General features: G+C 41.8%; 1 protein-coding gene across 1 annotated transcript; it reads right to left on the bottom strand.

Moving 5' to 3' along the window:
* Positions 1-8670: 8670 nt before the first annotated feature.
* Positions 8671-14640, bottom strand: derl2 (derlin 2). Its single transcript, XM_010778506.1, has 7 exons — positions 14495-14640; positions 13937-14002; positions 12512-12585; positions 12147-12240; positions 9890-10085; positions 9669-9759; positions 8671-9212 (listed from the first exon to the last, which is right to left on the bottom strand). Exons 1-7 carry the CDS (start codon positions 14585-14587, stop codon positions 9107-9109), a joined length of 720 nt encoding a protein of 239 aa, XP_010776808.1. The 5' UTR covers positions 14588-14640; the 3' UTR covers positions 8671-9106.
* Positions 14641-16072: the final 1432 nt, after the last annotated feature.

Raw genomic sequence — 16072 nt, 5'->3', positions numbered from 1 at the left:
CGGTGGCACAGAGACGCTGACCGCAGGTGGACAGGTGGCGAGCCGTGACCTCAGGGTGTGTATAGCCGTGGACGAGGTTATATGGTTGATTGTCCAATGCGATGATTGGCGCTGTCTTCCCTACACATGAAGGGATAATCAGACTGATCATGTGAGATTGCTCCCACATGTTCGAGGAGAGGATCTTTTTCTCTAATCTGGGCGAGATGTTGTGAGATGTGCTTATCTTTTTATCTCTTATACTCAGTATAGTTTGTGTTTTATATTTATGCCCGATACATATTGCTTTCATGCGGCTTTTGGTTGGTTTGTTAGTTTTCTCTCCCCTTGGTTTTTCGGCTGCTACGTGGGTTGGTCTGGTGTTGAGTGGGGCGACAGAGCCTGGCTGGATGTGAGAGCTTAATGGCTTTGGGTTGGTCTTTGTGTCTGCTGTTTCTGCTATTTTACTATTTCTCGATCTCTTTCTCATTGTTGTAATTATATCATTGGTCACCGTAAGAGAAGATTTCACCACATAAATGCATTCTTAATATGATCTTTAATATTAATGCCCTCTATCTCTGATCTCAATTTTTCGGACCCAATAAGAAGATACATCAATCTTCAAGTAGAAGGAAAACCTCTCTACACCACACTTATTTCTTTTACTGGCATGGGGGCGCGCGCGAGGAAGGATGAGGGAGGGTACGCGGGAAATTAACACAAGAGACTGTGGCAAAGCCGGATGCGATGGCGTCGAGTAGTGAAGCTTGACCCATGGTAATGTTTACACACCCTGTAAAAACTGCGATCATCAACATACCCACCTTCTTCTCTGCTCACCCCCGACACCTCACGCAGGAACCTCTGACGTCCACCAAGCCCGGCACCGCTCATTATAACATACCGCACCCCCCAACACAACTCAGAACACCAACCCCTGCTGATGCGCGACTTCCATTCAACCTACGTACCCCCGCGTTCATTGCTGGCGCGTTTCGAACACAAAATCTAATTCTCATATGTGACAGGAGACAAGGATATGTAATATAATTAATATGGAGGGGCTTTGGCGGGTCCCTCTGGCTGCGCTCTCTGCAGTAAAAAGTTGTGTGGAGAGCGGCGATCCGCGGGGCGGCGTGGCACTTCGTTTACTGGTAATTGCACATGGAGGACATTCACCTCTCTCTTTAAGTTTTTTGTATCATAGTTATAAGGGCAGCTCCCCACACGGAGCGGTTCTCAATCTTATCCCCCCTTTTGTTAAGTCCCCCTCCACACCCATCGTTACCTTTGTGGTTATTTCGAAAAAGATTACAAGACACAGCTGTAGGGCAGTTTATTTTCGCCAAAAAGCTTTTACATTGATACTACATCCAACGAAGTTACTATGTCTATTATAGACAAATGTGGATATTTGGAACGTTCCAAATTCCAATGTATAACAAAAAAAGTTACACTATTTACACTCCCATGGTGTTTCCCGTTACAATTCTCCCCAATCCTCTACATTGTTATGGGTGGGGGCCTATGCCATTATTTGCCGAGTGGTTCCTGTTTGATCTTTCACCATGCAGACACAGTCGACGAGGCAAAAAGTATTCACTTGTACTCAGCCGAGTTTAATACCAGAGAGAAGGAGGGGAGCAACTTTTTAAAGTTATTTTAACTTCAAACACGATACCTTCGATAAACGAAGAAGCAGTGAGCAACAAAAGCCCAAGAGGATAAAAATCGTTAATAAATTTGGAGTGAAGCAATAAATCTAGGAGGGCAAAAAACGAACTGTTGTGGGGCGAGGAAGGGGGGGGTGGAGAGAGACGTCCCTTCCTTGGGAGGGGAGCCTTTTGGATTTATTCTTATATGTCCCTTGGCAGAGAGTGGGCTGGATTATCCATCCATTCAGATACAGATTGGCGCGGAGACAGATACGCCAAAAAACAAAGGAATACAGCTATGTTATCCCAATTCAGAACCCAGACAGTGATTTCTACCTACCATGTTACGGAGAAGACCCAGAATGGAGGCAAAGGACCCGCGGCAGGAAGATAGGCCTGCACCCTGGCCTGTCTTATAAAGTTGAAACGTGACTACCCCATATAAGGTCTGGTTCCACCTGTGTCACATTTTGACATTTAGGGAAAATAGGTAAGAGAACGGGCGAGAAAAGAGCCCGAGGATGAGCGGCATGGTGTCCGTCTGTTGGTTTGATTGCCTTGTGCAATAGCTTGGCTGAAAGTGGGCAACCAGTAAGCAAGGTGTCTGAGGTAGGGCAGGTAGTCCTCTGAGAGAAAAGCCGCGTCTGGCGGGGAGGAAGTTCCCAAACAGGCGGGGGGGATGGTGGTCATGTGTGACGTGTATGTCTTTCTAGCATGGAGTCAGTGGGTTGGAACACTCCCTGTGTGTGTTGGGCTTGTGCGTGCTGGGATTTATCACTCAACAGATCTAGGAGATCAACGTCCATCCCGGTCGGACATCAAGCAACAGTGGCCGCGAGGCGACGGAGGCGCGTGCTTATGAGTATCTTACTTAACTCGTTACAATTGGTAACAGCAACACGAAGTTATATTTTTCCGTCTGTTCAAAAAAGTCATAGAGAGAGAGCGGACCACTGGTGGTCTTTGGTTATATAACACAACCCGCGCTTTTATATAAGCTTAATTTTTTTCTGTATATCTTCTTGCCCTACAGTTCATAGCAGAGGAGAGGGAGTATGTTGAGTGAGGGGGAGGTAGTTAGAGGATATTTGTAGACACGTATAATCAAACAAGGACACGCCTTTTCTTGGGAGCGGTATAACCACATCGGGCAAATAGGGACTCGCACCGCCCAGGGCTTTCATCATTTTTTCTAGATTTTTTTATTACTAGACGAGAGTTGGGCCCCCTCGATGAGACATCCAGACAGAAGCGCTTCCCCTCTATAATAATACGTTTTGGCGCCGGGTCCCGCCCTGCTCGAGTACCACCAGAGAGGGTTGAAGCGTAAGAGGTGATGAAAGAGGCGACCCGTGGATTGTTTGCGGGCGGCATAGTATTCCCACCGGCCCCGGGCGCCGAGGAGAGAGAGAAAGAAGATCAGAGTCTGGTCTTTATTTATTCTCTTTCTACTAGGTTCGCCGCGCAAGGAGAGAAGTTTTAAGATTTGTGCAATAAGGATGTTGGGTTTTTTCTTTTTTTTTATGTTTGTATTTTACACTAAATAGCAGATATATTCATAAACTATTCTGTTTTAATTATTTTATTTCGTTTTTTTTTCTTTTTTTTTTGTTTTTTATTTCCCCCCCCCATCGTTTTCACACTGCTGTCCCCCCTTCAATGGTGTTTATTTTTTCAAAATTTTTGTTGTTTAAAAAAGGAAGAGGAGGGAGGAGCGCGGGGGGGAGGTTGCGGTTTCCTTCTCCTTTCCAGAAAAAAATATCACCCGGGTGTCCTCTCCGCCGGGTATTTTATGTGTTATTGGTATATTTATCTTTTTTGTGTAAATCACCTCTTCCGCAGGGCATATTCTAAAAAAAGCGCCAAAAGAAAAATAATGTCTTCCGTGTGTCTTAATTTCTCAGCATCTTCTCTCCTCTTTTCCTTCCTCCTCACGTTGTTCGTTGTTTGGAGGATTGCTTAAAAAAAATATAAAAAGAACAACTTTTTTTTTTGCGCGCCTCTCGGACCGGCACCTCTTTTCTTCAAACCAGCTCTAAGAAAGAAAAGACTGTACCAATGTGGGGATTTGAGAGAGGAAGTAATTAAGTGGGGGAGGGGGGCGCGCTCGTTTGGCCGGGGGTTCTTTTTTTTTCTTATTTTTACTTCTCTTATGTTTGCCAACCAACACTTATTGCGTCAATCTTTTTTTTCGATTTGGTTTTTGTTTATTTCTTGTGGCCGGTGTGGTGGGGAGGGGGAGAGGGGAGGGCATAACTGTGGTTATTTTATCTATATCACGCCCCAAATTGAAATTAAACCTCCTCCTTCTATTGAACTCGCGTTGGAGAGTCTTCTTTACGGACCAGGTGGGTGTGAAGAGTGGTGCTAGTGTCCTTTTTTTCATTTTTTATAAGAACCACCACGAAAGGGGGCGCCGAGAGAGGCGCCCACCATGGTGAGGGCCACACTTCTGATATATGGGGGGGGACTTTCATTTCTATTTGCATTGGGTAAAAAAGAAGTGTCTTGAGTGTTAAGGGAACGAACATATTATTCTGTTTGGAACTTGGCAAGCAGGTAGCCAATGGAAAATAGCTTTGCGGAACCGTGTTGTATAGTGAGCGAGGTTGGGTTGTTTTAGGTTTTTGGACGACCGGATTGTAAACCTTGGGATTAGTTGTTTCTGAAGTCGGAATGATAAATTTGAGAGAGGGGGGGATCACCCCCAAAAGAGGGGAGTGGTTATTATTCAAAGTAGGGGAAAAGAATAAGATAAATCGCTCTGGGGATGATTTTAACTTGACCTAGGTTTACTCTTGGTGGGCATTTTCCAGGGCTTTATTGTTGACCAGAGCGGGGCAAGAACAAAGACAACGGGGACGCAGATTTTCCCCCCTATGGGTGTGCTGCTTTGTTGGTTTTTCTAATGTCCATGTACCGCGATGGGGGTGTATGGTTTTTCGAAATTTACATTTTAAGGGGGGGGGCCTATTATGTTTTTTTGGGGGATTTCTCTTTCTTTGGTAGTTTAGTTGGTTATGTTTGTTTTTGTGCATGGTAAAATGGTTCGTGCCAAAGGCTAATCCCCCAAGTTGCCCTCCAGGAGGGGGGGGGGAAAGAAACACACCGGCCCGCCCCCAGGAAAGAAGGAAAAAGAAGGGGGGAGGCCGAGCCGCACCTCCCCGGGAACAAGTTTTCTCCGTGGTCGCCAGAGCCCCAAAGTTTGTGCGTCGTTCGCCGCCGGCTTTATTGCCCATTTATTAATTGTAGGCCAGCCGCAATTTCGGCCCGCCCTGATCAGATACTTCATTTCTCGTTGGTGTGTCTCGGCGAAAATGGTTAAGAAAAAAGGCCCTTTCGGCTTTCGAATGCTGGAGCATTACGAATGCAGATACAAAGAAAACGACGTTCTAGCACCGAAAAAATTAATTCAACCGCAAACTGTAGGAACAGGGTTCACGTGGTAAAACTAACGGTGTTGTTGTGATGACGCTATCAAAACGCACGGGGACGACCAAGGCACTGAGCGCAAAGAAAGGCGAGAACAACCACATCGCCTACAAAAACATAGCGGGTCTAGTGGCTCACAGCAACACCCCTTTAAGAATGGTTCTTGGCGGCTTGGAGAACTATTCTAAAAAAGAATATACACGAAAAGGAGGGCGGCGGATCGGGATTGCGATTTGTACTAAAACGTGTTCAGCTGAGAATATCTCTATCGAGAAAAAGGTAGAGGACTGTAACTGCAAAGACTTTCAGCCACTTTCGGAATTACCTTCCACACCACTTTAGAAATCCAGAAAACACACCGGACAAATATGCGGGAGTTTAAGATCAAATCACAGCACTGACAGCGAGCTCATGAGCTAAGTTGCTGAGGCAGCTATTGTCTCATGTAGACTTGATCCGAGAAGTCACATATGAATCTTACGCTTCTGATCATTGCCAGAATGAAGTAACCTTGACTGTGTCAATTATAACTCACAATCGTAAATGTTCACGCACTTTGTCCGTTAAGTAAAGTAGACATGTCTGAACTTTACCTCCTTACCTACCGTTGTAGTTAACTTATGATAAGCCAGCCTTGTCTACTTATTAAGGAAAAGTGGGAGGTTCTTTTTAATGAACATTAGCTTCTCTGCTTTATCAGCCATAAGTCTGTTCCTCTTCTCATCAAGCACATGAGAGGCAGCGCTGAACAGTCTCTCGCTGTCAGTGCTTGTGATTTGATCTTACTCCGCATATTTGTCCGGGTGTTTTGATTTCAAGTGGTGGAGTAATCCCGAAGTGGTGAAAGTCTTTGCAGTTACACCCCTTCGAGAAATGTCAGCTGAACACGTTTTACAAATCGCAATCCGCGCCTCTTTCTCTGATATTTTTAAATATCTCCAAGCGGCAGACATGTTGGCTGTGAGCCAGCCGCGAGCATGGTCGCGCGCCGTGCTTGTCGCCGCGTTTTGATTACGTCATCACAACAACACGTTAGCTTACCAACGTAACCCTGTTCCCTGACATTCGGTGATATTTTTTCGGTGCTAAAACCCTTTCGGCCGAAAGCCGAAAGAGCCTTTTTAACCATTTTCGGCCGATAATTTTCGGCGGCCGAATATTCGGTGCATCCCTAGTATCTGGTGTAGAAACCCCAGAGACTCACCGTGTGACGATGCTACGATCTTCTTCCTCTCCTCCACTGAGGCCAGCCTCCTCCATAAAGATGGGTATCTCTTATACAGAGATCCTCTGAACATACGCAGGTAGTTTCCAACCTGGAGACCAAACCAAAATGAAAAACAACAAACAAATAGAAAAATAAAAACCTCAAGAAACACCAATCTTCTCTTAAAATGAAATAAAACCATATGGTTCTCTGGTTATCAGGAAGATAATAAACAAGGTTATCTACATTTTAAATACTTCTAATTACAATGAATCACTGTTTTGGAATCTGATCAACAGGAAATATATAAAGTACATCATGTATTAATAAAGTATGATTTCAACTATAAAAACATGAATGACTGATTGCCAAGTGTTTCTCTCCTTTGAAAGATATATTGAGCAGAGGTGTTTTGGGACCAGCTGTTCACAGGAACTTCTCCCCCAGGGACAACATACACTTCTCCTCTGAAATGTAGTGAAGTAGAAGTACAAAGTAACAGAAACTGTAGTACCCCAAAATCATACTAAAGTACATTACTTGAGTACATTTCACCACTGTCCAATATGTGAAGGTTTAGAATGTACATAAAGTACAGTTTACTACTGTGGACATTAATAAAAAGCATTATATTGCTTAAAAAAAATGAACATCTTAAGTGGTTTAGCTTCAAAAGTGGTTTCAATGTTCACATGATGAACCATATCAATATAAGAAACAGGGGATAACACATTTATTCTCAAAGGATGTAAGTTACCCTATTGCACGTTACCGTTACTTCAGGTTGATGCAACTTAATGTTATAGCATCTCACGCTATCATCTCTATAGCAGAACAGCAAAAGCTCATGTTGTTAGCTGTTATTAATGAGCTTTTGAACAGAATCGAACATGTTGCGTTGAGCGGCAGCTCTCCGGCTGGTTTCATGTGTTTCTTTGTTTATGAATCTATGGGCTGGTTAGCATGCTAGCATCAACTAGCCAGAATAATAGATAACCGAGGCTAACATTACGGAGCTAAGCACTCAGAGTTAAAGAAAAGATAGTCACATACCTCTGACCCAACCATGTAAAAGTCTCCATCCTCTTCTAATTGAAATTTAACTGGTTTCTGGCCAAACGTTTTACTTAGAGCCAGTTGCATCTTCACGCTTTGCTAAAGCAAGCCTGCTCTTTCAGATGCGTTTGGGATCTACAATAAAGCTGGGAAATAAGAGTACCTCCTATCAAATATGTCACTTCATCTGTGGAATTTAGCAAACACCAGTTAGAAGCATTACAACTGCCCACTAAATGTATAATTGCAGAAAGATAAACTACAACTAACCTAAGCCACTGTTGGACACGACCGCATATACAATATCATCCATGAACACATCAATGATGTATCCCTTAAAACCTGACTTCCGAAAATTACGAACGCAACATTTGACTTACTCTTTCGTTACAAGGTAGAGGAACAATATCTACAGCCCGTTAGCGCCCCCACTGATCTACAGTGAGATCACACTGAACTAATCTTTGAAGTTATAAAGTTAACTTTAATGTGTATCTGCCATATCGTTTAGGATAAATAAATCTAATGTACTTTATACAATAAAAATGCTGTAATAGTAAGATCAAAACAAGACACTCAAAGCACGTACATAAATGATATACAAATGTTAACATCATTTTGAAATACAGTGCATTTTTAGATAAGATAATAACTTGGCTTCCATGGCATATATAATGATATTCTGTAAAAGAAAAATCAAACTGTGTAAAGCTGTTTTCTAAAGATTATTGGGAAGTTCAAAAAACAACATATTCATTCATTACAGTCCATTACTCATCTCAGTCTGCTCTACAACAGTCCCAGATTAGTAGAAACTACATTAAAAGGCCCACATGTTATGATTCAGTACAGCAATAAAGAAAATAAAAGGGTTGATTCCGACTATCAATTCGACAAATGCATCACCACATATCTTTCATTATTGGAACCCTTCTCAAGAGCCAATCATTCTTCATCAGGGTTTATAATCCATTCCCACATGCTGCATGGCCAGTGAACCGGATCACATGGTAACATACAAAATGATGTTGTCATACACATGAGACTCATCCGTTCAGCGTAAGACAAACCTACATGTATCTGATTTAAGGCTGTTTGTATAAAGGAATACAAAGCTAATTCAGCTGTGTCACTGTAATTGATGGATGATGAGAAGTTAAAGTTGAGGACAAAGTACAAATGTTGATATCTGTATTCAACAATGACCTGCAGTGTCACAGAATAGAGTTACAGGGTCTACTGACCCTCATGTTATTTGTATGAATCAGTTCATCTCCTTGTTGAGACATCTTTGGTTTCCAGCCAAACTGCAGCAGTTCAAAGAGATAAAACCAAAGCTTCATTTGCCACACACATTTATTTTTTTTAAAAAGGTAAATGAGAAAGAAAATGCACTCGCAATCTGAATAAATCCACTTTGCTATTTTATCACCGTCATTCATATGACAGTTGTTATATATAATTTTTTATTTTTTTTATATGAAGACGAACATCACCTGAGCCTAGAGGCTCTCATTGCAGAGTTCCATGTGAAGAGATCTTCTCTTAAATAGTCTTAGAGCAACCACCTTGCTTCAAGAAGAGTTTCTGGGGATGATTTGAGCCCATACACAAAGACAACAGACGGTTATCTCAAAAGCAGCTCTGGCTGTTTGGCATTCTTCATCCACAACTAATCAAACAAGTCAGAAACAAAGACCATGTTTGTCCCTTCATGTCTCTGAGGGAATGTCCTTGGAAGTGACCTGATAGACAGGGACTGCCTGGGGGCCGCTTAACCTCCAAGGCGCTGTCCCTCTCCCCAGGCAAACCCCCCCGGGCGCTCCTCCGGCAGGGGGTTGTAGTTGGCATCTTCCTCTGGTGTGTCAAACAGCATCTTTCTGTGGGGGGCAGAGGAGGATGTAAACACTGATCGAGAGCAGCAATCAGTCAAAGCTAAGAAGGTTCAGGATCCTCAGAGGAAAACTAAAATATTCCTACACTTTCAAAAATGGTAGGGTGTAAAATATATTGAACAATACTCTAACTAGGATCTGTCAGTAACTCTGTTATCTAGCTTCTAGCACACTTCATTCTGTTACTCTTCATTTAGTTCATAAATAATGCTGCTGCTACTTTTCTACCTGAATGTGTACTTTGTAAAGTATACATTTTTTTTTTATGTGCATGCTTTTTATCTAATCTTAAATTGATTTTTTAACCTCTATCTTTACTTTTGCTGTAACAATGTCCCCCCGTGGGATGAATAAAGGTATTGTGATTCTGAATCTTACATGTTTACATCTTCAGTCATCAGTTTTATTCACCAGAGATGTAAGAAGACCCGAGAGACTCACATGATGGACGGGGTCCTCAGCCATCTTCCACCACCCGGCTGGTTGGGGAAAACATCCTCCAGAAAGAAGTACACATGACCCACAGCGATACCTTGAGAACGTTTAAACACATTAACACCATCACTGTTCAGACTGTAGAACACCAACCACCACAACTCGCTCTGGATCTTAGCACATCACTGAAATACTGAAGAATGGCTGCAGGCAATAGGAATAGGTACCTAAAAGATCCACAATGATGGAGTTGCCCAGAAGAAGTGAGAATCCCATCAGCACCCAGGGTAGGAAGGGTGCCTGGAAATTGAGCAGGCCGAAGAAATTCATGCGAACGTTGGGGTTCCTCCGGCTCCACACGTACACCAGCATGATGGTGAAGGCTTGGCCCAGGAACACCAGACTCACAAACGTTCCAAATATCTGAAACCTGGTTAAAGAACGTGGCACAGACAGGACTTTGGACATGGAGGGTTACGGGAGAACTCAAACATGTCGGTGTCTGGCACGAGCTGACATGGAGCACCTTTATGACATGACATGAAGCTGTCTGAGCTGGGGACGTTTAAGTGGTGGTCACTGGTCAGTAATCAAGAACTGTACTAAAGTACCATCTTGTGGTACTTGTACTTTACTTAAGTATTTCCATTTTATGCTACTTCATACTTCTATCCACTACAATTTAAAAGCCCATTTTTTACTTTTACTCCACTACATATATTCAACACAATGAATTACTAGTTACTTCACAGATTCAGATTATTTGCTAATACAACATATAGATAAACAAATACATAAACTATGATATATAATTAAAGGTTAATATATTAAACTAATTGTTTTTAAACTAAATGAGCTCTGCCTTTACCAGCAGTGATGAACACATTAATGCATGAATAATAATAGTCATCGAATATAGGAGATTCTGAAAGAGGACATTACGCATAAAAAGTGCTTTTACTTTTGGTACTTTAAGTATCATTTGATGCCAATACTTTTGTACTTTCCTTAACAACTTTTACCCAAGTAAGATTTTGTATGCAGGACTTTTACTTGTAACAGAGTATTTTTACACTGTAGTATTTCTACTTTGACCTAAGTAAATAATCTGAGTATTTCTTCCACCTCTGGTATCAAGGGACATCTATAATCTAAGTGGCCTACATGCATGCATAAGAAGTTGTGGAATTGTTCTCTAAACGCAGTGGCGGTTCTACGGGGTGGCACGGGGTGGCAGCTGCCATCTCAGAAAAATGCCTTGCCACCCCAGCTGCCACCCCATTTGGCAGCTTTGTTTTGAAAGAAAAGTTGTGGCTCATCGGACATTTATGAGAAAATCTCAAATGTCCGAGTGCAAGTGGATGCAGCACAAGACGCGAGCTGAGAAGAGCCTGTCAAGTTTGGCTGCACTCAGCATTGAATCAAAACGCACCATAGATTTAAATCTTAATAACTTTGTGTGGCGTTTTGCTGATCAAGACGGTAATCGCCACATTCAGCTGTTATAGACATGCCAACTTGATGCTCTGCTCACGGATCAGTCGATGAGAATAATAAACTGTTTAAGATGATGACCTTACATGTGTAAATATATGTTTCTTCTTTGTGGGGGTCTGCCCCCAAAAAACAGTCTCAAGTCCTGAGAAAGTCAAATAAGACGGTGTGTAAAACTTCACTGCCCAGCCAAAAAAAAGTAACCACTTTGATTTAACTAGGCCAGTAGGTACGGGCATTCCACTGGATAATAACTGCAGCGATGTATGTTTTAGCTGAATACACGTTTTTTAACCCTAACTGATGCGGTTAGTCATTTCTTTAATTGTTCTTTCTGATGTAAAGTCAAGGTTGTAACTGTTTGCAATGAAGTTGTGGGGCGCTGAACTGTTCCTTTGAATCTTTTGAATTATGATAGTAATTACTGGTCTTTCAAATTCGAAGGAGGGTGAGCAAGCATCTTGAGGAACATTCATCATTAACTCCTCCAAAAAATATAGTTTATTTAATAATAACACTGAAGATGTGAATCATAACAGTGATTGACAGCTGATAGGAATAATATGATTGTTAATATTATCATATTCATACAGACACACATCGATGAGACAGTTAATGTACTTATTGCAGCAGTCTGCATATTTGGTACCCCTGCTGGTCTAAGAGTTAAACCAACTCATTCAGTTAAAGTTCATTAAATGATGTCTGCCACCTTATATATTTATATGTAAGGCTTTACTGATGTGCTACAATAATGTCACCTAATGTTATTGAGTTAAAATATCAATATTGTGGCTTTCCAAGTTAACATTGATTGATATGACTGAGATTAAATCAGCATATACTTCTGCCAGGGGATGCCACCCCTGAAATTCTCCTGCCACCCTCTTGCCACCCCATGAATATTTGTCTAGATCCGCCCCTGCTCTAAAGACCTCACTACCTGCATGTGAGAGTGGTCTTTTATTGAAACATTGTTGGGAAGGATACAGTCATGAGAAGCCCCCCAAAGAGGAACATGAAGACAAAGTCAGCCGTGCGGCCCCTAAAGGAGCCCTCCTCCAGCATGCGACAGTATCTGTACCTGCAACAAAGCGTTAAGGAAATCTACACAGAAACACAACCATTGAACACATCTGCACCTTAACACTGAAGAAGTGCCACACCATAGTATTTGTATCATTGTTCCTACATTAGGATCTGAATGATATAATATTGACTTTATGTATACAGTCTATGATATTGACACTGTCCTGCCACGTCAGAAACCACATGCAGGCCTTCCCTGTGAAACAGAAAGTATGCAAACATACTTCACATGCAAACTAAGTGAGACGTGGAACTGAGAAGGATACAGAAATATCATATTGAACAGGAAATTGAAGCCAACTGGACCAAAAAACAGGAAGTTGGTTATTAGTCGCCATACCTACAAAAAGAGAAAGAAAGAGAACATTCATCTGTACGTGATAAAAACACAGAGTAGCAAATAAATCCTGCTCATTTCCTTCATTCAAACATTTTAGAGGCTGTGTTTAAAGCTATTTTAGAAACATCTTTTAGTTAGAATTGTGGAAATACTCCTAACATCCAAACAGCAACCAATAAATGTGCTCTAATGAAAAAGAAAACAATATGGCATCTGTGAATGTTGCAGGATGGTAACAACTGAAATGATTGCATGTCTACCTGCATGAGCTCTGATAACAATGGTCATGTTCAGTGTTTATATTCATAATAATCATTTTGGGACGGGCTGTCAATATCCAACATCAAGACTTTCTCTCTCCATATAAACCCTGTTGGAGCTAGAGCTGTTAGCTGCTCTCAATGGGAACATAGGGCGAGGTGCTTTGAATGGAAAGATGCTTGTTGTTGCTTGCTGCCTTCTTCATTGTTAACTACCTGAGCTCTAAGTGTTCAAAGAGCTGCAGAGAGCCAGCAGAGATGTGAAACAGGTCACATGACATGAAGGATACATATCAGGCTCACAGGAGTGTGTATCAGAAACTGTAGATTGAAGACAAATATAATAACTCATTGTATTTGTCTGAATCACAGGTGATGACCACTGATCTAGGTAAACTACAGTTTTAATGTAATATCATATAACATTGATTTAACTTATTGTTGTTCTGAAATCCAATTAAGTTATCATTTGTGTAGAACAAAATGTATGTGGATAGTTTTTAGAATTGTATTTAATATATTAAATAGAAGAAAAAACTGCTCCTTTCAATATCATCCAGCTAGAGGTGTGTGTGTGTGTGTGTGTGTGTGTGTGTGTGTGTGTGTGTGTGTGTGTGTGTGTACATGCGTGCGTTCGTGTGATTGACAGCAACTGACAGGTAGCCAATGGGCAATAGTTACGTTTTTGTGCATGAGATAAGAAGGAGACTTTAGCAGAAGAGTTCATGGGGGGGCTGTTGTTGTCATAGGCCGCAGACCTAACTGCTTTATGCTTGATTTGATTGGCTGTGTCATTATAAAGCTACGTAGACAGATGCAATCATTAAACCAAACATATACAATTGAAATGTATCCCTTCAAGTTTCAGTTTTTCTTAGGAGGACACCACAGGACACGATTTACAGACAATATACGAGCATAATTATGGAGCTGTAGTAGACACATGAAGGCAATTTCATTTCAGCTAAATGTTAACAATTCTATATTTATTGAGACAGGTAGCTGAGTTATTAAGGCTGTGTGAAGTGTGTGAAATGTTTCTGTGTGGGATCTGCAGAGGTTGAGGATGAGCAGCGGTTCAGAATGCTCACCTGGTAATTCCTTAGAATCAAATCCGGATTAAAGTAGAGCTGAAATGGTGTGATGATCTCTAGTTGCTGTGAGAACAGACAAAATGAACATGTTTTGTACAATAATTATCCTGACATTAATATTCATCTGACAAAAAGCCAAGCAAAGTATCAAACCATTAAACCCTAGTCTCAAAAACATAACGGTAGGTAGGTAGGTAGGTAGGTATCTTGAAAATAAAATCTAAACTTATTTTAAAAAAAGACCTGAATGCAGTAGGAATACCAGACAGACAGACAGACAGACAGACAGACATAGCCCTCCAGGAGCCCCGCTGAGCCTCACTGGCCATATATAACAGGGCTCTGCTGTCAGGGAACGACACACGGAGCTTCCCTGAGACTACCATAGATATGTAACCCCCTGAGGAAGCACACAGGGACACGTCTCTCCTCAGCTGCTGGAGCTACAGCACCGAGCTAGCAGCTCAGTACCGACGTTAGCCTGCCATGTTAGCCGACAGCAGGCTAACAGCCCCCCCACCAAACACACACAGAGAACATGGGAATGTGTCTTACCACTGCAGCAGTCGTGAGGACACAGGCGGTTGTATATGCCCGTGTAACAACAGGAATCTGTAAATACTCCTGCTGTAGGGTCTGGTAAGCCATTTTGGACAGACTGGAAGCTTCCGGCTCTTTCTTGACACGTCATTCCACAAGGCGAGGGTGTTGCGTTCAGGCACATGTGAAAAATCTGCAGAATATCAAGCAGCAACGCTACACTGTATAGAGCCATATCAACACCAAACCCTACTGTGATCAGAGGTGGTTTGATTGATTGATTGATTGATTGATTGATTGATTGATTGATTGATTGATTGAAAAGTTTATTAACAGCTTGTATATTGGGTACAGTACAGTACAGCTCAAAACATACAATTGTTAAGGGGATGCAGACCAGAGAAAGACTTTCGTCTTGTTTACATCAGGGTCCCCCATTTCCAATTCATCATATCATTTAAGACATAGGCCTACAAGACATGTTTGACATACAGATGGCTTATTTACAATTTACATACAGGTGGTTTTTTACATACAGATGGCTTATTTACAAATTTCATTTTAGATTTCGTTCTAATACATCCTAACCGGACATTTAAGACATACAAAGTCTACAGATATAGTTAGTAACAGAGTCTAAAATGCGAGTATATACATAGATGGGGGGGGGGAAGCTGTCCATTGTACGACAGGTTGAGATTTGTACCATTACCGGAGCCAGTTTTGCAATGCTCTCCCCCGAAGGTGCTCTTTAAGAGAGGTTTTGAAGGTAAGTATAGTTTTACTTTCCTTTACAGTAGTGGGAAGAGCGTTCCACCTTGATGTGGCATAATTGCGAAACGTGTATTCCCCTTTTTTTGTGCCAAATCTGGGTTTTACATGATTTGTGGAGCTCCCTCTGGTGTTATGATCATGGTATTCCTTGACCTTTGGGAAGAATTTTGACATGTACATGGGTACCATAGAGGTGTAGTGGATCTTGTAGACCAGGCCCATTGCAAGTAGCTGTACTCTGTCGTCTACTCTAAGCCATCCTAGGTTGTCAAAGTGGGCAGAGGTGAGGTGGGTTCTAGATGAAAGGTCAAGCAGTAGTCTGACCAGTTTATTTTGTGATGTTTGAAGTTTTATTTTTAGCGCCTTGGAGGTGTTATGGTACCATGACGTACAAGCATAGTCATAGTACCCTTGAATGAGTGCTCCTGCAAGAGTTTTCAGGGTGTTTTTGTTTACCAGAGAGGAGATCCGGTATAGGAATCTAGTTCTTTGATTTACTTTTTTTATTACATTTGGATGGCATTTTATCACAGGAGAGGTTTGCCTCAAGAATAGATCCTATGTAATTTCCTTCTTACTTGTGACAATAATGTCACCCACTGCAACTGAGAAGTCGTCGGATTTGCTGAGATTATGTTTAGAACCGAAGAGAATGGACTCTGTTTTACCCAGTTGTAATGATAATTTATTATCGGCGAGCCAGGTGCAGATTCTGCCGAGCTCGGAGCTGATGGTTTTTCAACCTGCAATCTGCTCCTGTCAGAGACCAGCAGGGCTGAGTCGTCCTCGAACAGGAACAAGTTGCAGTCACATGCTGAT

This window comes from Notothenia coriiceps, unplaced genomic scaffold (assembly GCF_000735185.1).
Source record: "Notothenia coriiceps isolate Sejong01 unplaced genomic scaffold, NC01 NC01_scaffold00019118, whole genome shotgun sequence".
NCBI classification, from domain to species: Eukaryota; Metazoa; Chordata; class Actinopteri; order Perciformes; family Nototheniidae; genus Notothenia; species Notothenia coriiceps.
The sequence above is the reverse complement of the archived record's forward strand: the minus strand, read 5'-3'. Positions and strand labels throughout refer to the sequence as shown.